The sequence below is a fragment of the Dreissena polymorpha genome, chromosome 4 (genome assembly GCF_020536995.1).
Source record: "Dreissena polymorpha isolate Duluth1 chromosome 4, UMN_Dpol_1.0, whole genome shotgun sequence".
In the NCBI taxonomy this organism is placed as follows: domain Eukaryota; kingdom Metazoa; phylum Mollusca; class Bivalvia; order Myida; family Dreissenidae; genus Dreissena; species Dreissena polymorpha.
Genome location: NC_068358.1, coordinates 109245421 through 109271563, shown reverse-complemented (window position 1 = coordinate 109271563; position 26143 = coordinate 109245421). Strand labels below are relative to the sequence as shown.

At 32.0% G+C, this 26143-nt stretch overlaps 2 protein-coding genes across 2 annotated transcripts; both read left to right on the top strand.

Moving 5' to 3' along the window:
- On the top strand, window positions 1–11360 carry LOC127876667 (uncharacterized). The gene is made up of 14 exons (XM_052422029.1): window positions 1–191; window positions 391–522; window positions 1157–1291; window positions 1513–1650; window positions 5341–5478; window positions 7581–7701; window positions 7905–7954; window positions 8062–8300; window positions 8744–8825; window positions 9502–9578; window positions 9958–9994; window positions 10261–10358; window positions 10845–10967; window positions 11213–11360. Exons 1-13 carry the CDS (start codon window positions 20–22, stop codon window positions 10890–10892), a joined length of 1467 nt encoding a protein of 488 aa, XP_052277989.1. The 5' UTR covers window positions 1–19; the 3' UTR covers window positions 10893–10967; window positions 11213–11360.
- LOC127876668 (receptor-type tyrosine-protein phosphatase mu-like) lies at window positions 11222–23442 on the top strand. The gene is made up of 10 exons (XM_052422030.1): window positions 11222–11367; window positions 11900–12035; window positions 12294–12407; window positions 12697–12799; window positions 13061–13134; window positions 14932–15060; window positions 15388–15519; window positions 17808–17947; window positions 18981–19116; window positions 19433–23442. The coding sequence occupies exons 2-10, from the start codon at window positions 11934–11936 to the stop codon at window positions 19496–19498; spliced, it is 996 nt and encodes a 331-aa protein (XP_052277990.1). The 5' UTR covers window positions 11222–11367; window positions 11900–11933; the 3' UTR covers window positions 19499–23442.
- Window positions 23443–26143: the final 2701 nt, after the last annotated feature.

Here is a 26143-nt window from a genome sequence, read left to right as displayed (position 1 = left end):
TCAGCTAAGGAATATTGTAATGGTTGGTGGTTATGACGAACATCATATGACCGAACAAAATGCCACTCTTTTTTCTGACATCAAACGAACCTATGATATACGTCCGCCACAGGCTATGCAAGCAATACGCGTGATAGGTCTTGAGACAGAATATATGACAATATGCGAAATAGAAGTTTACCGACAAGAAGGTAAAGCATATTCATTGAATAAGAAATAATATAATATAATTTTGATGTTTTGCAGTTAATCGTTTTAGCTACAATTATAAGCAATAAATTTATATTAGTGTTTTTTTAACGAAACAATCAGGCTTGAAAACTTTATAAGAACGCATTTTTTTTCTGAAGACAAAATGTTTCTAGTTATCATAATTGAACTGTTTGTTAGATTGCATGAATGGAACCTATGGCCCTAATTGTGAAAGCAGATGTCATTGTCTGAAAGGACCTTGTGACACGATAAACGGTACCTGTGGGTCAGGATGTCAGGCTGGCTGGAGAGGAGCCGCATGCAACGAAAGTAAACTATTTATCAATTGTCCAGGTCGTTTACACGATTCAATGTACGGTAATTAATTCATGGAAAGAAATAAAAGTCAATAAAAACACGAGCAACAACCCACATTTAGAATCAATAATATTTCTAATTATGTTTCATAAAGGTATTTATAACATTTAAAAAACAGAATCGGTCTTTTGACAAAACACTTAAATTGTTATTATTATAGTTGTTGTGTGATATATTAAAAACAATTCATTTGACGAACATTATTTGTTCCGAAAACTATGATGCAACAAGGTTTTATATATCATCATATGCCTTTAAAAAAGTAGAATCAATGTGAATATGTGCACGGAAAGGGCCGTATGTACAAACATGTAAATTAAAACAAATTGAAGGTCGTCGAAGAGCGACTTAAAACTGTTTGAGACCACGTAGTTTGAACATGTACATATATTATCATGACAGACGCATACATGCTTGGAAAGGTATTTCGTGTGCTTATTACAATGAAGCTTAAATACGCTTTAATTCAACACTTTTATATCTTTCACGACAGCGTAAAGATTATACATTTGATGTCAACGTTTTAATTTTGAGTGGTCAATACGTTCTTTAAGAAAATAGTGTAACTTTCACTTTAAATAAACAGCTTGCGACAACGGATTGTACGGCCGAGACTGTCTGACGCAATGTGGTTATTGTCTGAACAACGCTTACTGTAATAAGACATCTGGTGTATGTCCTGGATGTGCTGCAGGATATAACGGTTCTCTCTGCAAAGACGGTACTTTCTTTTTGTTCGATTGACAGTGCTTTATATATTAAATAATAATTGAATCTTTATTAACTTCTTGTGATTAGATCGATTTATATGTAGTAAGGGAATATGAATCATTTCCGAAATCGTTTTCCTAAATTTTACTGCTGATAAGTACGTGATGATGAAAACATCGATGCCAGTACTTAATAAATATGTAGAGTTATACTTGAATATTTATTGAACAGAATGTGAAAACGGATCGCATGGTCTTCGATGTCAGAACATGTGTGGTAATTGTCAGAACAAGGTGCCCTGTAACAAGGTTTCCGGCGTCTGCCCTGGGGAATGTGAACCCGGATATAACGGGACGATGTGCAAAGACGGTACATTATAAATGAATGTACAATAAGTTTGTTAGTTGAATGTCCCCATATAAAAATGCAGTAGTCGCATTTTTAGACACGCTGATAAATATATAACTGCAAATATGTATTTGTTGGCCCAAAGAGAAAAAAACAACGAAATAAAACACAGTTCATAAATATTCAGTGCATGTTGAAGGTGTTAATTTGCTAAAGTCCGAACAGAATAGATCAGTAAACTAAATATATGCCAGAGCAAGGTTCAAATTTGCGTCTTATATATTTGACAAATACACAACAAGGAATTATTGATAAAGAAACAAACCTTCGTTTAAATCTGTTTATCTACATACAAATTCATTATGAACGAAAAATAAAAGGTGGGGTTTCTTGAATTATACTCCCTAAAATATATTGAGAATTGTAACTTTTGAACCCAACAACACTATATTGAGACACAATTTAGCTCACGTGAGTACGAGGTGATCATGGCTGGCTTTTGTGATCGTCTTTACCGTTGTTCGTCGTGCGTCGTCCGTCGTCAACATTTAACTTATTAACACTCTAGAGGCCACAATTATTGGTAGATAGTCACGAAACGTGGGCACACGATTTGTCCCAACAATATATTGGCTGAGTTCGAAACTGGATCACGTACATAATAGAAACTAAGTAACTAGGTCAAATTGAAAAAAACCTTCTTGACATTTAGACATATACGTTATAGTTCACCGCTCAGAAACTTGGTCAGAACAATACATAATATCTGAATTCGAAAATGATTCCGGTCGTTTTAACAACATTGCCGTCAAATGGGGTGGGGGGAGGGGAGCGGGCCATTTTCCTTATATGTCTAAAATACAAGTTGTTAAACCTGTTAACACTTTAAAATATACATTTATTTAAAAAAAACTTCATGCAGTTCGGTCAAAAACCTTTTATTGTTATACCCAAGCCGAGTTTCGATAGTCTGTAGAAAAAAAAAAACACGATCGCCAGGAGGTCGGGCAATTTCATGTAAAACCTTGTCGTCAGTATAGAAAACACACGTACGGTCAGATATTCATGACATCGTTTAGAACATTTGTTCTTACAATAAAAAATTGTTCGGTTTGTTGTAATTTTGGTCTCCAGGGGGTGGCGCGTTTGCCTTAATATAAATATACTGAAAGTTTTTAAACCTTTCAGAAGTCACTTATGTAGTCCACTCATCATCAAACTTGCTCAGAACATACTTTTTAATGATATCTAGTCCTAGGTAAAAATGGGTCCGTCAGTAAAAAAATATTTCAGTCAGGGGGCGATGATGATAATGATGATGATGATGATGATGATGATGATGATAATAATGATAATGATGATGATGATGATGATGATGATGATGATGATGATGATGATGATGATGATGATGATGATGATGATGGTGGTGATGATGATGATGATGATGATGATGATGATGATGATGATGATGATGATGATGATGATGATGATGATGATGATGATGATGATGATGATGATGATGATGATGATGATATGATGATGATGATGATGATGATGATGATGATGATGATGATGATGATGATGATGATGATGATGATGATGATGATGATGATGATGATAATGATGATGCTGATGATGATTATGATAATGATGATGATGATGAAGATGAAGAGGACAATGACGATGACGATGTCAATGATGATACTGCTGCTGTTGCTATTGCTGCGGCTGCTGCTGCTGATGATGATAATGATGGTGATGATGATGATGATGATGATGATGATGATGATGATGATGATGATGATGATGATGATGATGATGATGATGATGATGATGATGATGATAATGATGATGATGATGATAATGATGATGATGATGATGATGACGATGACGATGACGATAATGACGATGATGATGATGAATTTTACCATTATAATTTTTTCCCAAGAAAGTGACATACAGCTCAATTCACTTTTATAACAATACTTGTTGCTCTTCAATCCTTCTTGACTGTTAAGACTATACGTTTTATGTCAATAGCTGAATCTAATTTTGCCGATAACTTTTTAAATATACATAAGTGATCTATTTACTTTTGCAGCTTCTTTTTCAAGAAAGATAACCTGTACTACCTACTGGCTTACTGATTTGTTCAATCAAAGTTGTTCCCCTTAAAATAATATACTGTTGAAATATGAATATGTGTTAGAAATGTTTTAACTATGAAAAGTATGTCATAATTATGTGCCAAGAAATTAACATTTATGTTTCAATAAGTACTTATATTCAAAGTTGTATGCTCAAAATTGGTAACAGATCGCGATAACACATTTGTCTGTATGTCTGTATTTTACTTTACTTAAATAACACAGGTTTTGGTCTAGCTCAGAAAGTAGAAATATAAATAGTTTGATCTAATCAGAGAAAGCTATTTTTGTACATGCGGTATTAAACATTCTAAATGATTAACACTCATAAGCTGTATTATTGACAAATCTTGAAAACATGTGCGAACAATAAACTTGTGTTACCTCAGCATAGTTCGATATTTGGTCATGTTGGGTCAAAAACTAAGTTAGAATGCCAATTTAAAATACCTGAATACTACTTTGGATTTTTTTCCCCAATCATCATGAAACTTGTAACATTATGTTGTTCTACTGATATAAATGTCGAGTTTGAAAATGGTTTCAGTCGATTAATAAAAAATATATTGCCCGATTGTGAGGTAATTTTGCGTGTGTGTTTGTCTCATCCAATGGCATTCTTTTTATTTACAGGACATATAATAAATAGAGGATATTTGTTCATGTCAGTGTAAGATCGTTTGTTATTTCAAGAGTTATCATAGAAAATATATTTGCGCCACTCGTGAAAATATCATTTTTCTACGATCACGAGTGAAATAACAGACGATCTTACACTGACATGAACACATTTTCAGTTTCTTTCATGCCCCTTTTTCAAGAAAATAATTAACAGCTGTTTCCCTTTCGCTGAAAAGTTACCCTTTCTCCCGTGACGTTCCAAAATAAATTTCAATACACAAAATGACGTCATTATTACTTTGAAATTTTCCAGGTTAACTGTTTTATAATGTAAATAAACGGTGAAATTGTTGGATTCGGTTGAATACCGATTTTAATTCACTCGTGATCATAAAAAATATGATAATCTTGATATGATAATCTAAAAATAGAAAAGTAGTTTCGAAAATGTGTTATTTTCACCGGTGAAAATAACAATTTGTTTATTTTCACTGCTGTTATTTCACTGCAGATATGTCATATTTTATCATTAGGTATACAAAAAAATACTTTAGTAACTTAACTATTGTAGCCAAATGCTATGTATCTTAAATAAATTATTAGTTGTTATTGAACTTTGATAAATGAGTATACCATACATGCAATATTTAAATCATAATAATCTTATTTCGTTCACTAACAAAACCAACCTTGCACATGCACGTACATTTAACCTGGTAATAGCCTCAGTGATGTATATTTTACTGTTAATTTTCATTTTGTAATCAATGGTGAAAAGATAGAAAAAAAAACGTTTTTCATTAGTGCTGCCATATTTTATTCTCACAATTTGTTTTGCAAATGCGCAAGTTGATAAAAAATCGAAATGTTACACCAACTATATGTGAATACGTCGTTAATATGTTAAATCAGCGATGATTTCAATGAAAATGTGTTCACATAGCTTGCGACAACGGATGGTACGGCCAGAGCTGTCTTACCCAATGTGGTAAATGTCTGAACAACACTGCCTGTAATAAGACTTCCGGTATGTGTCCAGATGGATGTGCTGCAGGATACACAGGTTCTCTCTGCATTGGTGGTATGCTTCACTTCAAATTCTTATTGACAGTATTCTCATTTAAAATATTGAATAATAATTGACACTTTATAAATTACGTTTCACAAAATATGTCTTTGTTTAAAAAGTGTACGACTCGACTATATATATGCTATTAGTAAATACGAAACTTTCCCTATATCGTTATTGGAATGATGGCCACAATTTAATAATGAAAACATCCCGCATTACTTAGTTAAATGAATATAGGTTATACTTTACGTTTTATAAAACAGAATGTGAAAACGAACGGTATGGTCTTGCATGTGAGAACATTTGTGGTAATTGTAAAAACAAGGTGTCATGTAACAAACTGTACGGCGTATGCCCTGGGGAATGTGAACCCGATATAACGGGACGATGTGCATTGAAGGTAAAATACAACTTTCAATCTAACAATTCATCATAGAAATATTGTAAGAATATCTTTGAAATTAATACGACGCTAAATTGTTTGCATTATGAATAGCATCAACAATACCGTTCAATAATAATCAGTTTATGTTAAAAAACTATCTGATAATTAATTGCAGATCTGTATACAAGATATATGTTATGCAATTCATTAAAACGAGGTAACGATTCCACTGCTGAAACGACCGCTTGTATAAAGCTTTATACATTTACATGTCTATCGGTTAATTTCACAAACAATTAAGCATATTTTCGTCATAGCTTATATCAGATTATTGAACAACAATACTTATATGATTTTTAATATACGAGTGCACAGAATGCATTATCGTAGTAATTACTGAATATGAGAACACAGTTTTGTTAAATATACGTCACGAAGACAAACTCGTATTGTAATTTAATGACAATTTAATTGCATATACATAATGCCATATCCATAACATATACACAATTCCCGAGTAACCATATCTATACGACCTATATAACCTATTTCCTTCACTAATTCCCTAAATAGTGTACAAGTTGAGAACACACCACTGAAAATACTTGTTTCTCCACTTAAAACCTAAATACTGCCTATGATCTTTATGAACTGGAATATAAAAGAAACCGTCTTTAATGTCGGTAGTGATAAACCTGGTTCAATTAACTTAACTGCGTCACGGATGTCTTCATTCCTGTAACTAGGTGTGTCACAATTTGAGTTCAATTGACGCAGATCAGTTATCAAACGAAGTTTATTGTTTTTCTTCGGCTCAACACCCGAAGGGCTTACACAATAGGGTTTTATATTTGTCTCTTCAATAAATCCTAATGAAAGAAATCTATCAATCTCAGAATCAACAAATGTTACTTGTGTTTTACTAAATAAGTGATTTTCAAGTTCGAAAGGCGTCATCTGAGTTTTAAAAGGCACTGTTACTCCATTGGAGAGCCACTTGATCACGTAATCAGGCGCTCAAATACCTATCCATGAGTCAATGTTTTGTTTCAAACTTGAAACACCCATACATGCAGAATAAAGAATGAACTACATGAAAAAAATCTCAAAAGAAAGCACACACATTACGTCACATGTTGTGATGTAGTTCTCACGATCCGGTATTCTCATGAACCGGTGATTCGTTATCGAAATCCAATGGAAGCTACTCGTCCTTTGATCCAGCTGCCGCTGATGAAGAGTTTTTCCCTGCGGTTCTGCGGGAAGCCTCGACGAGAAAATCCACTGAAAGAGTCTCAAAGCGCTGACCGTATCCACGTCCACGACCTCTAGCTTGCTGATTAGTAGAGTAACCATCTCGTTTCGGTCGGCTAACTGCAGTTAACGTTGCAGCCGACCGCAACGTCTCCAATGATTCCGCGTTCAACCCTGATGTGTTCTTTTAAAGAGTTCGAAACAATCTAGAGGTTGAATTGTCAAACTGGCTGTTGACAAGCACAGCCGCGTATTCGTCCTGCAAGTATTTGCACTGAGCGTGGGCAAATGTCCACAAGGCTGTGAAACAGGCTTTGAATGCGATCTTTGTATTACACAACGTAAGGAAGGCAATTACATTGTATCAGTTTTCTTTAAACAATATGTTTGATACACAGTATCTTATGTAACACAATCAGATATTAAATGAAACTAATGTTCACAATTATATACATTGAATTCCTGGTTTCAGTTATTCAGTCTGAGCTCATAGGACCAGCTGTTGGTGGTTCGATTGGGGGTATTGTTATAATCGCAATCGTCATTGTATCAATTATTGCAATAAGAAGAAGGCGTTCAACACCAACAAAAAGGTGATTTACGTTTTGCAATTTTGTATCTAGTAAACATTTTGCCATATGTTGTATATTACGCACTGTTAAAAGATATATGACATGCTTCATTAGTCTTAATAGTGGACACGCACGCAATTTTATTCACTGAGGACATAGACTAGACTTCATTTTGAAATAACAATTATTGTTTTCTGCTTACAACTGTAAAATTTTCGTTTCAGACACCAGTTCGACGACATTCCTGTTGCAATTCAGAATGGTAAAGATTTTAGTAAGTTGTCCGTTTTGTAAACTTAATACAAAAAATTATATTTGCATTTTTGTTTCTATAGTATAGGTCTTATACAAAATGTATTGAATAATTGTCTGACTTTGCAGAAATCGACCAAACGCCGACAACGTCAGATACTAAACCTCTGAAAGGCCCAAATGGAGCCATTTTAAACGCAGTGTATGCAAACACAGGGTCGCCAGAAGAAGACGGTCTTTACTACAACAGCGAACCACTACATAGAAAACGTAAGCGTACTGAAATACGTCTCATTGCTGTCGATAAACTGCAAGAGTTCGTACGAGACAACTACCAGAACAAAACAATCTTCCAGCAAGATTTTGATGTAAGTATAACATGACTTGGCAAAAGTTATGTTTATGCAATGTTATTATTAATGCAGTCTGCAATATTGACCGTGCATTTAGTTAGTAAAATGTCGATGATGTTTTTTTCCAAATTATTACATGTATATATAAACAAATAAATATATATATATAATATAAATATAAATAAATAAATACATAAATAAATAAATATAAATATAAATAAATATATATATAATAAGATATTATAATATATAATATAAATAAAAATAAATAAATACATAAATATATATATATATATATACATTTCAAACGTTAGCCATCCCTTTCAAAGAATGTCGTTTCATCAAAATGAAGTAATGCATAAACTAATGATTGATACCAATTCCAATGGTTAAATAGACTATTTTAATATAAGCAAATCTACCATTTTCGTTTTGATAAATAATCGGCTTTTAAACAGAAAATACCATATGGTCTTCAACATCCGACGATTGTGGCATCTGCAGCCACAGGCAAAAATAGATACAAGGATATGTATGCATGTAAGTTAGATATTAGCAGGATAAAAAAGCAAAGACGCTTTAAATATATGCAGTATTAAATAATATTACCTTCTTATTCAAGTGTTACACATTGTGTATATATTTCGTCTATACCTAATGCATTATGTCTTTATAATATGGCTTTAACATGCTTGTATGTAAGCGTTTTAATAATAATAATAATAATAATAATAATAATAATAATAATAATAATAATAGCAATAATAATAATAATAATAATAATAATAATAATAATAATAATAATAATAATAATTATAATAATAATAACAATAATAATATTAATACTTATACTACTACTTATTATAATAATTGTTATTATTATTATTATATTTATATTGATAATAATACTATACTTATTATGGTAATTAATCATTTTCTAAGTTTCTTATCGTCATCTTGTTCTTTTTGTAATTGCTATTATTATAATTTAAATAATTATTATTATTACTATTATACATGATAATAATAATTTTTATAATAACAATATTTTATTAAATTGTATGACAATTTTGAAGAAAAACAGTTTTATAATTATGATCTAACCATCGTTGAAATACATAACTATACTAGTATTACCGCAATTAAAAGCTCGAACTATTTTAACAAATGTACAGCGGTTAAGAAATATAATTGGATCACTTGTTTGTCCTTGCAGACGACCATTCTCGAGTGATTCTCAGAACAATCGCTGATGAACCGAATTCCGACTACATCAACGCCTGCCATGTCGATGTACGTTAGACATTTATGGTTGACAATGAAGAGCCTATAGATAGTGCATTATACATATAAATAGTATGACCTTGAAAAAAACAATATAAAGCCAAGTTATATGACAAAATCAAAAACATGTATATATTGTTTGAAGAAAGTTAGCAGCGTTGTATAAATGAGATTAAGTAGGAACCATCACTCGGTCAAATATTTTGTGGTGTAAAACATGTGTATGAAAGTGTAATTCGAGTATTATCCGTTAGGAATTTTTCGAACACGTTTATACGTAGTTTGTTAAGATGAATGTCATATTAAAGAAAGTGTTAACGGTCTAACTATTTTATTATTGTTATTGATATAAAATATATGATCAGCCTGTGTATATGTTTTTGTGTAGGGCTACATGGAAGAAAAAAAGTATATTGCATCTCAAGGTAAAACAGTTTCTACGCATGCATTAAAACATTATATGTTCATGTCAACGGATCGGGTAAATTACTGATGATATTACATGTATATGTATAATAAAAAATAAAACTCGATATAAATTATCGGGGAATAAATTCGCTAATATTAAATATTACGCGGCTGATCAATTTCCTAAACATCAAAAGACAATAAAGCATTACACCATATACTACCAGACGGAAATGCATTGTTAATGTGCTTTGTATAATGCCTAACACTTGCATGCCTTCAGGTCCAGTCAATCCACTTATAGGCGATTTTTGGAGAATGGTGTGGGAACAAGACGTCTTTATTATTGTTATGGCTACGAAACTCGTTGAAGAAGGAAAGGTGCGTGTACCAATCTCTGTTTCTGACTTCAAAGTCAGGGACGTGTGCTCGAGAATTATTTGGATAAAATTATGTTAATTGTTGCCTTAAAAACATGAATATTCGAATACATGCCGTTATGCCTTTTATTTTTCCATCATTTGTCATTTTGAGGATAAAATAAAAATAAGAATGTAATATACGATGAATATAAACAAAAATTATTCAACCATTTTTTATAAAAGATAACAAGTATTACGAATTAGAAATAAATTAAGATTAAATCATAGTTTTCAAATAGAAAAGCAATTCTTAAAAAAATCTATTTACATAAGGGATATGGCAATTTGAAATTTGTGAAATGTACATTAAGCAAGTAATATAAAATTATCACTGAATTGAGTGAAACATACATCATAACACACTTGTAGTAAAACGACTTAACATAAAGAAAACGCAATGATTATTATTTTGTAATCGTTGTTCATATAAACTTGCGAATTTCAGATGAAATGTTTGAAATACTGGGGCGAAAGCAAACCGATAATACACTGAACCTTTGCGGTCACACTTTCAGAAGAAAAAGACTATTCATGTTATACAATTCGAACGATTACACTGCATGAAAAGGTTTGTTTTGATCCTTGTAGTTCCATTTTCAAATCTTAAAGATACCAATGCCGAAATGATACTTTCGTTTTACGACACATTCTTCAATAAGTAAAATATTTGGTACAATAGTTCAAATGCCATTTTTGTCGAGTAAATATTGTTCCGGAGGTGAAACAATATTTCTAGTGCGTCGGTAATTTCTATAATGTATTAATGTGAAATGAAGAAGTAGTAAAAGTCTATAAATGAGCAATCAATTGCAGGATAAACCACATGTTTCTCGCAACGTGACCCAGTTTCACTACACTACTTGGCCCGATAAAAGCGTGCCAACCAGCAGCACAAGCCTAGTTCAATTCTGGAGAAAGATAAGGTGTCAAAAGAGAACCGCCAAACAACCATGGCTAATACATTGCAGGTAGAATAAGAAGTAGCACTTTCGTATTTCAGACTGTTGTTTAGTGCGCGCGATGGGAATCATTTATATTGCTGCACATATTGTATATGAAACACAACTCATATGATAACACACATCTTCGTAACATTAATGGTTTTGATTTCGTTTCTTGACTATATATGTGAACCTTATACCCTGCTTGCCCGTTTTGGATACACGTCGGGTAAGATGTTTACTTGGGAGAAAAGGAAGACGTCTATTGATCTGGAGGGCTACTGGTCTATATTCAAATCGTTTTTGTTTGGAATTTGAATACACACGATATCCACAAAACATTTGCAAAGATATCTAGTTCAAAAGTGTGCACAATATATATTTGCAATAGCGTACTTAAATTAAGCAAGACTCTACAACTTCATTAACATGCTGAGCAATTTTATACACCCTGTACCAAAACAACACATTCGAAAAATGGCATCGGTTAAAAATGGATTGGTTTGATTACTTATTGGGTTTTGAATTGAGTAACGATTGTGTTTGTTTCTGCTGTCAGCGCTGGTGTTGGGCGCACCGGGACCTTCATTGCAATGGACTATCTCTACGATCAGGGAAAAGAGACCGGGAACATTGATATCCCACAGTGTGTGACAAAACTGCGCGCTCAAAGGGTCAACATGGTGCAGACTGCCGTAAGTATATCAAGCCGATAAATAGTTTCGTTATATCTGAAGATTGAACACTTGTTCAAATCTTTGTTGTTGTTTTTTACAAAGAAAACACTCATACAAATGTATGTATTGTACAGTTATTTTCCCAATAAAAGCGGCATCTTATTGCATGGAAAAAAAAGACATACGTCAAGACCGCGGCAGATGTTCGCTGTACAACGTAATTAAGTATAAAAGTGATAAAAAAAATTATTAAAATACAATCGGCCATCATTCCAGAGCCAGTACCGATATCTGTACAAGCTGATGCTTGAAATGTTGGTACTGCCTTCCAAACCCGTGACTACCGAGCAGCTAAGTGGAGATAATATGGGGCTCAAAGAACAGTATTTAGTAAGTTTGATAACAGGGAATACAATAATTAACCGCGAGTTATAAAGACATGTTGATAATGTCGCATTTATGTTACTTTTCATGAGTTGTCGGACATATTGACTATGCATTTTGAAATTCGCAACTGCACAACATGTGTTTTCAAAACATATTAATATACATTAACGTTCCATTCGAAACATGTAAAAACAGAACCAGTGTAAACCAAAAGATGTTACATTGAGAGAACGCATTAATAGTATTATTATTGTGAGCCTTTCAATATCTCAAGCATGGAAATATGTATCAGGATTTAAGCACCGAGGAGTCACTCTTTCCAGACGATAACACGTACAAATCGGCAACGACCAATGAGAATCAGTCAAAAAATAGATCAATGGACATCCTGGCTGGTATGAAGAATAATACATAGCCTTATATATACAAAAGATTGCTCTAGTGGTTTTGTTGTTTTTTTTTAATTGTTGTGGATTAAATGGGTTTATTGACAAATTGTTTAAATTCGGTATGTTTGTTAAAGAGTATGTTGGTAGAAGGCATTGCCATAATTACAACACAATTGCATTTAAACACACAGTGAATTTGCTTTACATTGTGCATACAACCTAATGTGATATTTGTGCTTCTTAAATTAACATGTAATTAATTTTCAGCTGATAGTTATCGCCCATATTTGTCGTCCGACATTCCGAGCACGACCGATTACATCAATGCTGTTATAATGCCAGTAAGTGCTAACCAAACTGTATTATACATTAAATATTATTTGCTTCAATATTGTTTTTAATTATATCAGTTTCAATTGCATACATCTTGACACTTAAATTACTATGATAGTATTCGTCAAACATGGCATTTACGTATGATGTTCAAATGTTAATGACTTCGATTTGTTATGATTTGAATTATGTCTGCCAATATTCAAAGACAGTGTTTTGTATACCATAAAATAATGTCAATATTTAACATGTTTAAATGTATTTGAAAAATATGCACTTTAAAGCCGCTGTCATGTTCTTAGTTCACTTGTCTTTTATTTTGAAAGGACTTTTGCAAATAAATTTGTTTAAAGATTAAAGCCACACACCTTGAAATGAAATACATGGCATAGTAAATTTAAGTATAAATAAGAAACATATTGTATCTATGCCATTTAGAATATATCTGGTGGTTACAATGTAGAAATCCGTCTCTTTTTCGCTTTCAAACTTAAAAATAATCGCGTTTGTCGAAGTGGACGTATACGTCTAGAAATCCTTCTTTCGGTTTTAACAGCGGTACCGTTTGAAAAATAATAAACTACTGGCTAACTAAGCTATAGATTTAATTTTATCTTTCTCAATTAGAATATATCTGGTGATTACAAGGTAGAAATCCGTCTTTTTGCGCTGTAAAACTTATCGCGTTTGTCAAAATGTATGTATACGTATTGAAATCCTACTTTCGGTTTTAAAATGTAAACAAATAATAAATTACTTGCCAACTAGGATATAGATTTAATGGCAATTTTGCACACTTTCAAATTGCATCTATATGTATTGATTAACGTGTACTTCTTTTCAAGGTGTGTGGCTTTAACTATAGTTGGCCATTACCATTGTTCATGGTACTAGAGTTTGTCTTTTTTTATCTTGTTTGCCGATGAATCAATGCTGAAAATAAGAACTTAAAATCTATTAAATCGTGATTATTGTTGCTGTCACCATCATTATTTTAAACAGTCATCATCCGTATCAGTATAATATGCTTTAAACGTTTCCCATTTCATTTGTTTGGGCATTATAAAATATAAAAAGACACTGTTAAGTTATCTATGCAAGTTGCAACTAATACTCAAAGCCAAAAGATCATAATTAAACAATGGTTGACAACTGTACTAAATCATTGTCTTTAAACCACACGGTCTATGATTAATTTAATTTTAAACTATAAGACCATGAAAAGTGATTGATCCTGGTCTTAAAAAACATGATCAATCCTTAGTCGACAATGGCTCTTTAATGCGATTAACCACGTTGCCAAAAGAACATGTTTGACGAGTGCACTGATTTATTGTAACATACAGCCTATGACAGAAGTAATGTTATGGGTTCTGCTCTGTATATATCTCCAAATTTCATATATTTTACCCAGTGTATTTTATGTTATATGACATTCATATATGTTCTTATGTGTACTTGGAAACTAATCTGACATAACTTACATTATCTGAAATGACACATATTATGTAATAGGTACAAATAATTAATAAAATTAACATAACAAGCGATTATTCACGATGGTTTAAAGACCACGTTTAACCATGGTCACCTTGATAGCGTCATAAAACATTATGGGCAAGGGCAATTGTTAAATCCACAACGGTATGCAACCATGTTTACATGTATTGACTGTGTTTATTTAACAAAAGTCCCACAGTTCGATTCGTATGTTTCTGTGCTGCAAATATGAATTTATATATTTTTAACCGCATTTAATAAAAACGCATTGATACATTAAGTACTAATCCTTTTATTTGCAATAGAGTTTCAAGCTGCCGACAAGATTCATCATCACACAAGCTCCTCTAGAACACAGTTTTGTGGACTTCTGTAGACTGATATGTGAAAAGGAAATTGAACTGATTATCTCCTTTGATGATTCCATGTCGGAGGTGAGCACAATACGTATGGTCTTGTATGATGAACTTAAAACCCGATTAAACACGGGTGGAATTCATTGCCATCACTTCGTTATGCCCATTGGAAGATATGATATAATGGAAGCAACTTAAAAAAACTTTTACAAAACTGCAATCTATTACAAACATGTGTGTATTTTGGTAATATAATTAAACTACAGAAAGATTAGCAAAACATCAATTCTTGTTTTCCATGACACACATAATCTTGGAACGGTAAATTTAAAGCAATACGGTTTAAAACATTAAATAAAGCATGCCAAACGTCATGCGTATTTAGAATGTGTAATTTATTTGCAGGAAGAAAAGTGTCTTCCAGGCGAAAACGAAACAAAGTCGATTTCTGGAATAAGATTGACTGGTGTATCTTGTGAACCGAAAGACGGATCAGACTTTTATACAAGATCGTTTGACCTAACTCTTAAACAGAAGGTAATCTTTGTCCCACTTCCATAAACAGTTGAGAATTTATATAACTCAATAATACTTGTTTAAGTCTATTTTAATTGTGTATTTTTAGCTAAGGGTGTACGTGTCGAAGGCAGGACAACACAGTCATTTGACGTTGATAAACTAGAATCAAATTGGACTATTTCGTAACACGATTTTGGTGCAACGTATATACAATTAACATTTAATTTAGTTTGAAGTTCTAAAGAATCTTTTAAGCCTTCATTTACGTTTTAATGTCACTGTGCGAATTGTATGCAATACCCAGAGGTCAAGGTTAATAAGAACAAGAACAAGAGCAACTATTGTATTCGCTTAAGCATTTTACAGCTCATGATCAATATAAAACATTCATACATGCGTGAAAAATATAGTAATAAAGATAATAATAAATTACACGTGAGAGTGTTGTATGTTTATGTACACACTGAATTGAGTATTCATACCCAACAGAGGAAACAGCCAAAAAATCACATTTATTTCATAATCATTTCATAATACACTGAAAATGTTAACAAAATTCGGCGTCAACAGATAAAAAACACAGTACATTCATTTCATATCAAACGGATAATAAATAACCATAATTAACGTTGAGTTAAACAAAAATAAAAATGTTTCTTTTATTAAAGCAAATAATACAGTAAATTGCTAACTTCCGAAGGATACCTTTATTTACAATTTAAGAGTTTCAAAAATGTATGCATACTTGGTCTTATTGAATAGTGTTTTGATATGTATTTGGATCTTTCTTCTAAATAAAATGGACATCTAAGTAAAAAGTGATAATCGTCTTCTAAATCGTTAAGATTACATAAAGTACAAATTCTTTCATTTCTGATAATGTTATAATGTCTACCAGTTTCAATTTACAGATTATGTGACGATAAACGTATTTAAGCAATGATATTTCTATTTTTGTATTGTCAATGACATTTAAATACACATATTTTTCAAATACAGGTTTAAGTTCTTTATTAAAAAGTAATGAAGTTGATGAATCACCATTAACTTTCTACTCAGATACATACTGATCTATGAGTCTAGTCTTTAACAAACGAATAAAACATTCAATTATAACTGACTCAGGAAACAACCATACATCTGTAAATCCTGTTTGGTTAAAAAGAAATCGAACTTAAAAGGACAAATTAACGTAAATGTTATTTTGTGTTTCAATTTCTAATCTTTGCATATTATTGACAGTAGTAATTATACACTTTCCTTGTTTCGGTTGATGAAGTTTAAAAAAAATTAACAATTCTTAAGTATCTACCGATGTATAAATGAAATCGACCAAGTTCAGCATAGAGTGATATTGAATTTGTTGAGAGTTTTACATTTAACAGTCTTTTACAAAACATTCTGTGAATACGTCCAATACTAGTTGCCGCAATAAATCCCTATACTTCGCAGTTATAATAAAGGATTCACAAGACATATGAATCAAACAGCTTGAACATAACATTTATTGGCACTTCCATATCTTTTGTAATACAAAAAAAGGGAATCCATCGCCCTTGTAGTTTTGCCATAAAGTGTATTAGTGGCAGGTATAAATGAGCCCCCACTTGACATTACAATACTGAGGTAGTTAAAATTGCTAACTATTTCAATATATTTTTCTTTGTAGGTTCATTTGTATTTTTGGCTAAGTCCCCTTTTTAAAAGACCATTATTTTTGTATTTTTTCAATATTAATTGGATATAGGACAAAAATTACATTATAATTACTAATTAAATACCAACAATTTGATCATTCATTCTGGTATACACTTTTGACGTTATGTAAGCTGTTAGTCTCCTGTTCAATTACGTGCATCCGCTCACTCGTCTTTCAGTAAGCCCAAAATGAAATACTACAACAACACGTAAAACATTATCGTGACACTTGGAAATAATATTTAAAGTGAAAATGGAATATTTTTCGCGACCCGTTATTTCTGCACATGTAAAATGTAAGGTGGCTGTTACGTAAACAGAAGTGCACTAAGTAACTCAATTTCTTGGAATGTACATAAGACATAATCATTAACTTCTTTATGAACACGCGAAAAGCACTTTGACGGCAGTACAAAAACTGCTGTTCACTAATTTATTTACGAATTCATTCGTCTGGCAAATTGAAAAAAAAACCTTTATATTGCTAAACTAAATACGTGGTCAGATAAAGTGCTATTTCCTATTGTTTTAAAAATATGAGTGTGTGCCGTACTGTTTTGTGACCCCTGTTTTCCGTGTAATAATGCTAAGCAGTGTTGACTTTACAGACACACAGATTTTCACAGATAGTGTACACAGGTTGGTCGCAATCGATGGAACTGCCCCAGAGTCCTCGATTATTTATGGATCTGTTGCGCCACGTGCGAAATGTAACAAGAAGTGAAGCCCCCATCCTAGTCCAATGCCTGTAAGTTAATAAACTTATCCATGTATACACATTTAAGCTTACCCTAACAATGCATTGCATTATGTATAAAATGAACTTGTGTATATTTATGCAATTTAATGTATATTTTGTAATAAATTATATTACGCTTTTTAATAACAATAATTAATCATGATGAATAATTGTTTAGCTGTTAATCTGCAATTCCTACCGTACTCATTTCACATACTCAATATGGGGCTTGTATTTGTTACTACCTTGGGATAGTGTCAAAAACAAATTGACTGCGATTGTGTTATTAACAGTTGTGCAATACTTTTTCTACCCCTTTTTAAACTTGATCAAAATATATCGACATATAGCACACGAAAACATCCGTTTTCTTTTCATGCGATTTACACGGTTTACATACACACAATTTACTGGGCTTGGGGATTAACTTATTGCTTAAATACAATATGACATCAGTTTGCATCAATGTAGTTAATACACATATGCTTCTGAAATCCTGCATAACTTAAGAAAAGGATTATATGATATGTTATTTCAGTTATTTAAAGAATTGCCTATCATAAAATGTATTGATATTCTTTCTGTAATTATCATATCCTATGATATTGAATTTGCTATTTCAAACTAGTGCTAAAGGTTTTTTCAGTAGACTGGGAGTAGTTATAAATAAACCGAGACTATAACAATCAAGCATGATGAGAGGTGTAAACTGACTTCTGTGATGTTTATGGACCGTGCTATTTGAAAAGGGGTTTAATGCATGTACGTAAAGTGCCGTCCCAGATTAGAATGTGCAGTCCGCATAAGCTAATCAGGGACGACACTGACCGCTTGAGCGATATTTGTCGTTTAAAGAAAGTCTCTTTTTAGCAAATATCAAGATTTTGCGGAAAGTGTCGTCCCTGGTTAGCCTGTGCGTACTGCACAGGCTAATCTGGGACGACACGTAACGCACGGGCATTAAATCCCTTTTTCACACAGCAGCATCCATATATAGTTATGAACTACTCATGACTGCTTTTACATACCATGTTAAAAATAGTAATGGCGCCGACAAAAGCGGTCTGTTCGCGGTCATATGGACGCTTCTGGAACACGTGGAGATTGATGGTGAGGTCAGCATACCACGTGTCGTCAGACACCTGAGGCTGAGGCGAAAACAGATTATACCCACCTTCGTACGTTGTGTAGCCTCTATATGTGAACCTTATACACGCACAGCAGAGAATTACTCAATGACCCGTATTCAGATACTATTTGTAATACAGATAATTTTAAAAGTGTTTAACGATCACTGACAGATTGACCGGACCGATGAGACCCCATATGACATGCCCCGTAATTGTTAGTTCAGACACAGTCATGACCTCAATCATTTGAATACCTCGCATTCACAACTGTGTTGTAGCTGTATCGTATTATTGGCATATTAACACCAGTCCATGTGTGTTCTGATTATAAATAAAATGAAATAAAACAATATTTATGTTGTAGGACCAGTTCAAGTTTTGTGCAGATTGCATTGCGCTAGATGATGCGAACACATACGCAAATTTTTAGAAATTGTCTTCATGCATACATGTATTACATAAAAATAAAAGCAATTGTTGGATGTTTGTATACTGGACAAGGAATGTATGTACTTTTTGCGTTTGCAAATGTAAAATATATTTCACTTAAAACAATGTATGTTGTCGGTTTGGAAACAGATGCTTAATTTTTAAAGAGTTGAGCTATATCTTAATGTATTATTATTAACTGACATGTGTTTGCTTCGTTATATGTGTTTATTTATAACCAGAAACTGTTAAGGCATTGTAAATTTTAAATGTTTTTGTTAATATTGCACGTGTTTTCATTTTATTGTATAACTTTGTCAATATGCTACATTAATAGAAATATAAATAGCTCACCTTACAAATTAATCATTTAAAAATATGTTTTTCCGCATTTTTTATCACTATGTTATTCTACCAAATAAGGATAAATTGAAGTACCAGTAATGATAAACAACACCAATGCGATTAAATGTTTCAGAGTGAAAACTAACGAGCATTTGGAAAAAATCAAATAAAATACAGATATGTCACCTGTTAAATGATCTTCTTGGTTCTTTTATTTATAAAAACTCTTAACGGTTCACATTTCAATTCATTACGTTGCTGTTTACATACTTAACTATGTGTCTTTCACAAGCCAGTTGACAATATAATGCTGTTGGTCTACATTTAAAACTGTTATATGAATACCGCTAATAACCTTCGAAATGGATTGACCTTGCCTTTTATAATAGAAACAAACTCCTCATATTGGTTAGCTCTCTAATTTAGTAACGAAACCTCGAACGGAATAAACAATATATAAACAATATTAATAATTTATATAGAGATTGTAAAAGTGTCGTTAAACATGCAATAAACTACTTATACAGAAAGTACTAGATGCACTATATGAAAATTATTACCTCCGAATTTAATAATTATGATTTCATCTACTTTGGATCTCTCAGATTTTTTAACGTTAAAGCAAAACAATTAAAAGTATTGAGTTTTGTACTAGATATTTTTATTATATGGGAGTTTGTTCCAAAGCTGCACATCAAAATCTTATGTTTTAAAAATAAATTATTCTTAATTCTAACACGGCGCGTGACTTGTTTTCTATAGACAAAGAAGGAAATCAAGCGTGGGTTATTCTGCAATAACTTATGGGCGGAGCTTAATGTTTCGAAAATAGTTCCGAATAAATAAAGAAAATATTGCAGTAAACTGCACGTGCTAAAACCCGCTCTAAAAGAAATGTAATAAATGCACCATGTATATAAGTGTAATGAAACAACTAATTGTATATTTGGTGATTATTGGCATAACCACGCCTACAAAGAATGTTATTTGTTAGGAAACGTAATTCAGAAAACATTTATAGCATGTCAGCTTTTCAGAAGCATCAATAAACGTGACGTCATTAAGTTTCTACGATTGTTGTTTTCAATGAAAGTGACGTCATTTGCAAAATATTTGTAAATGAAAACGACGTCATATGTTTGTACAATTCAATAACGTCAGTAAATAGTGAACTTTGTACTAAGAAGGGCGGAGTATTGACAAATGTAGTTCACGTCCTAAAACTTGAACCAAATCAATTAGAATCGTGTTAGAATCGAAATAATATTTTTCTATGATGGTTTGTTGTCGAATAACCCACAGTCAGTTGTATAGATGCGTGTTATTTCCTAAATAAAGTTACATCCAACGATTGGATTGATTTAACACATTCAGACAGTTCATCATATACACTAAAATTAAAACTTGTGTTCTTTTTTTTCGAACGTAACTACTATTGTTTTACTGACATTGATGTTATGTTTGTATTTATCACAAATGCGTTCAATGTCATTTAATATTATTGGACTTCTAAGTTGGAAGATTACATTTTGACTTGATTATTAGCGTAGGATAATAATAATTATTTTATATCGATAATCGTTATTATTCATATAATACTCGATATAATATTACCAATAATGTCATGAACGAAAATCGTTTACATGTTGCTTCAGCAATTATTTTCTTGTTTTACGCCATAGTAAGAATTGAGTCATTCATTTCCTGTTTGTGGTGCATTTAAATTTTGTCCATGCAATTCATTATCGATATAATCATATACTCATGTCCAATTAATTCATGAACATGATTACAAATTTAAATCAGTTTTTATTGATCTGTATTTCTATTAGGTTTATAACATTTTTAAAAGCTTTTCTAAACCTCTGACGCTGTTTCAAGGCAATGTTACACTCATATACAGGCGCATGCTTATCTATATATCTTCGATTTGATTGTACTGTATGTTGTGTTTTAATGTACTTTGTCTTTTTGTGTTGAATTTATTCTTGTAAAATGGAATTATTTGCGTTACTGAAGTACATTTTTGCTGTTTTACAAGTTTGTTTTTCAACATTTCTTGACGTTTTGGGTGCGAATTTGTATTATACATTTGTTTTTTCTTTTGTACTTGTACACATACCCAAACTACATTTTCATTTACCTATTGCGTTTTAATGTCAATTTGATTTTGAAAATTAATATCTATTACTAGTATATTTTCATCCATTAACACATCAAATGTGTGTGATGTGTCATTATATATTTTATTATAGTTGATGTTTTCTTTTGTTTGAAATGTCTTTTTAAAAATTGTTTTCTATAACAAAAACTAAAATAAATTGCAGTATGATCCGATAATTCGGTTAAATGAAGAATTTCAAATTTAGAAATGACATTCCAATGGAACGTGTGGTGTATTCGGTACACTAAGATCACGTGGTGAGGTGCAAGTGCTATTACCCACCATATATCCGGGCAAATCGCCGTTAGCAATGTTATGGTTAGTTGGTTTGCAAAGGGCGATTATGGCTCGGATTTGAGAGTCAATTGTATGATCTATTCCTTTCGGAATGAGTCCGCATTTCCGTTCATTTGAATATTTATAAACGTTTTAAATTATCATCTACGTATTTACTTGACCTTTATTTATCGAAAAATAAGTCATTTATTGAATGTAATGCTACTACAATTTAAGTATATGATTCTATTTTATCTTAATAAACATATACATGTTCTATTCTAATTTCAATACCATACCAAAATCATAAACTTTTCAATTGATGCTTTTCCTTTTTGTGCGGTTTGATAATAAACAGATTCCTCTTCCCGTTTCGTGTCAATAATGCTTTGCTGACTTCGTCGGTAGCCGACAATACCGTTTATTTTGTTTGCTTGATACCAAACGTTTGATTTCATGCCATTAATTCCTGGTTTATTTCCATTGAGGTTTTGCTTTCTAGCTCCTTGTCAGGGTTATGATGAAACAACGATACATTTGGTCTTGTTTTACCATGCGTCCCCTTATGTATTTCGTGGAATCTATTGAGTTCGATGTTATTTTGAATTTGAAGGAGCACAAAGTGCTGTAATGAGTTCCGCATATTTTTTTGCATTCGATGATTTTTCGAAGCCGCGAAATAACACATTTTCTCGTAAACTGGGAAGTTCTTTGTCAGATTTGTTTGGTACCTTTGGATGACATTTTCAAACGTGTAAGCGTTTTAATAAAACATTTGTATCTGCTTATCTAAATGTTTTTATTTCTGATTTTATTTCTCGAAATGGTCAGTTATAATGTTTCAGCACATTTCAATTGATTTTACGTTTACTTCTAATTGTATAGTTATTTTATTGGCATATATTTTAATTCAACCAATAATGGTAACCTGTTGTTTAATGTGTCTTTTGTGCACCATGCATTATTTTACATAGTTAATTGTATTAATATGCTTAAGGGAAAAAATCACATCGAACATGTCTACTATTTTTAACAAATAAAACGACTTAATGAAAAAATACAACGTAGTGAACCGATTATTAGTCCGGATCTTGATGGATTTTACTCCTGAATGCAGCGTGTATCGTATATCCGCATGGTGCGGTAAACACTGCGAGGAATGTGCCGATGTAGCGGCTTACACAGTTAATTGAGGAGCAAATATTTCAGAATGTTCAGACATGTTAATATATGTATTTGTTTAAATATAATGCATACGTGTTATGTTTTGTTTTTAAAACTGCGTTACTTTAATAATATATTTTTCATTTAATCAATGTATTTTTTCGTCAAAATTATGTCTTCAATATAATAAAAAGTAAATTCAACAATATATGATGTAGGCTTAAAATAGTTAACAAGTTTTGAAAGTATAAAGGTATTTTCCAAGCATGGTTAATTTTTAAGAATAATACCAATATCGGTTACGTATCATACATATATATCGGTTACATATATGTTCTATCTGTTATATTAAAGCTGCAAGTGAAACAAGTTTATAGTTAACATTTCAAAAACTCGATTTCTTTTGTATTTAAGTAACATAAAACATAACTTGAAAGCAAACTAAGTAACACATTACAACGCAATAATATAAACCAATGTTCTCTATGAGCAATAGGGCAACTTTCTAAAATATTAGACAAACATTTTATAAACATGAATGAATTTCATCCAATGTATCGGCTACTATAATAAAAGAATATATTTAACTTATTCAAGATACAACGAATGCATCCTAATACATTTAAGTTATTACCTATTTCTCTTAAATAAATAACAAAAGATATTTATAGTGAATCTTTGTCTATAACTTTTGAAGAAGTTTTGTTCTTTGCGTTCAAGTAAATATGTAAAAGGAAAGCTTTCGATAAAGAAGAGAGCCGAAAACAAGATGAGCATAGCATCAAAGTATAACCCACACAGTAATCAAATATAAATAAGTCAAATAGTGTCATAACAATTGTGAAAACAGACAAATGCCATAAACTACTGATTTTCATTTGTAGGTCGAATATTGTGGTTCCAGCACAAGTGTTCCTAAAAGCAACGGACAAATATTTGGTACGATCAATGTTTGCAAACGTATTTTTCAAGTGCGTGCTTCTTATTTTGGAACATTGTATGTCAACGTAATTATAAACGGGACATGTTCGCAAAAAAAAATTATTCAATTGAATATCATAATTTGAAGGTTTTAAATTTCAAGCCAAATTAAGAAAGCGGTCCAGGTTTAATCGTATAACAAGTACAATTCTACATGAAAGAAAATTCTCTGAATTTTAGTTAACAAACTGTCGCAAACATGTCTTTTTGATAGCGTTGAAACCGAAATATATATACAGTTATATACGTTAAATATAATAATCCAGATTGTGAATATTATATAATAAAAGTAAAAACACGTGTCTGGGATTTTAAATATAATTATATTGATATAGCCAACGCGTTTTGCACAGTAATAATCAACGGTTTGGAGTTCCGATGCGTAGTAATTAAACCACGAGGGCGTATCCCGAGTGGTTTGATGACAAGCATCGAAACGACGAACCGTTGGTTATTACCGCAATAATCAACGCATTACACGTCGATTATATTGATTCTAGCACGATTTCATTAATAAGTTATCCGCGATTTAAAGGTAATAAATGCGAATTATATTAACCGAACGTCCTCGACTTTTCCGCGAAAACGTGACGTCACCACAACAATGAAAATCAAATGACGTCGTCTTCATTCATAAACATAGATTGGTTACCTCCCCTTATCTATCGTTACTCTCTATATAGGGGTCGGTACAAGCTAATTTTACCGGTCAAAAATTTGACCGGTTATTTTTAGAAACATATCGCGAGATTATTCGAGGTTCAGGGGAAGTAATCGGTAGTACCATTTCCAAACCGGAAATAGAACCATTTTCCCGAACTTTTTGACAGCTAACAGGTAAGAATAAAAGCTCGTTCTAGTCAAATAAGAACCTTTTTTATAAAAAAATGTGAATAACAATCTTGACCGTAGACGATGAATACACATAGTAAAGTTACGCCAAGGAAAGTTAATAAAAGTGAGATCTGCACTGTGTGTGAAGATGAAATTAAAACTGGAAATGACAGGCGGTTGAATTCGGCGTCCGGCAAAAAAGAAAGAACTATCTGGTTTGTTGTTGAAATATGGAGAAATTAATATTGCTGATGCCTTGATTTGTCGCCTTTGTGAAAAAAGACTAATTCACCTCAATCAGACTTCAGAATAGCCTGTCAAACAGATTTACATATATTACATTCAAAACGTGTTTCAACTGATTCCGTGTCAACAACTGAATCCTTTGACACGGTTGAAAAGAGAAAAAAAGTGAAAAAATCATTATTTTCGGTTTCAGGAGAATATGCTTCTCCTACAGCATGTTCGAAACATAAGTTTCAATTTCCTGAACTGTCCCCAGTTTTCCAAGAATCCTTTGAATGTTCCTCCTTTGCAGACTCTGGAATTTGTTTAGATAATACATATAGTACAACATCAACACCAGTAGTGAAGAAGAAAATTAATTTACAATATCTTTCACCTGTAATCAAAATAAGTGTTTACCCTATTTCTTCTTCAAAAAAGAGTGAGAGTAATTGCATATTGCAAGATCATGATTATTGCAAAGAAACTGACAAAAGAAAAACAAACATCAGATCAAGATCTGAAGAAATATAAGAAATATGAAGAAGAATCTCATGTACTGCATAGTTTTATCAATGACTTTAACAAAAATGATGACTATATGATCAACAATGAATTAAATGATTTAATGAGCCAGCTACCTTTACGGTCAAGACA

What these genes read in the sequence shown, in the direction of transcription:
- LOC127876668 (XM_052422030.1), top strand. Translation starts at nt 11,934, where the DNA reads ATGGACTATCTCTACGATCAGGGAAAAGAGACCGGGAACATTGATATC. An exon ending in ATCAATGGACATCCTGGCTG is followed by an intron (nt 12,800 to 13,060) that starts GTATGAAGAATA and finishes ATTAATTTTCAG; the next exon opens with CTGATAGTTATCGCCCATAT. An exon ending in TTGATGATTCCATGTCGGAG is followed by an intron (nt 15,061 to 15,387) that starts GTGAGCACAATA and finishes ATTTATTTGCAG; the next exon opens with GAAGAAAAGTGTCTTCCAGG.
- LOC127876667 (XM_052422029.1), top strand. Translation starts at nt 20, where the DNA reads ATGGTTGGTGGTTATGACGAACATCATATGACCGAACAAAATGCCACT. An exon ending in CGTTCAACACCAACAAAAAG is followed by an intron (nt 7,702 to 7,904) that starts GTGATTTACGTT and finishes TTTTCGTTTCAG; the next exon opens with ACACCAGTTCGACGACATTC. An exon ending in ATACAAGGATATGTATGCAT is followed by an intron (nt 8,826 to 9,501) that starts GTAAGTTAGATA and finishes TTGTCCTTGCAG; the next exon opens with ACGACCATTCTCGAGTGATT.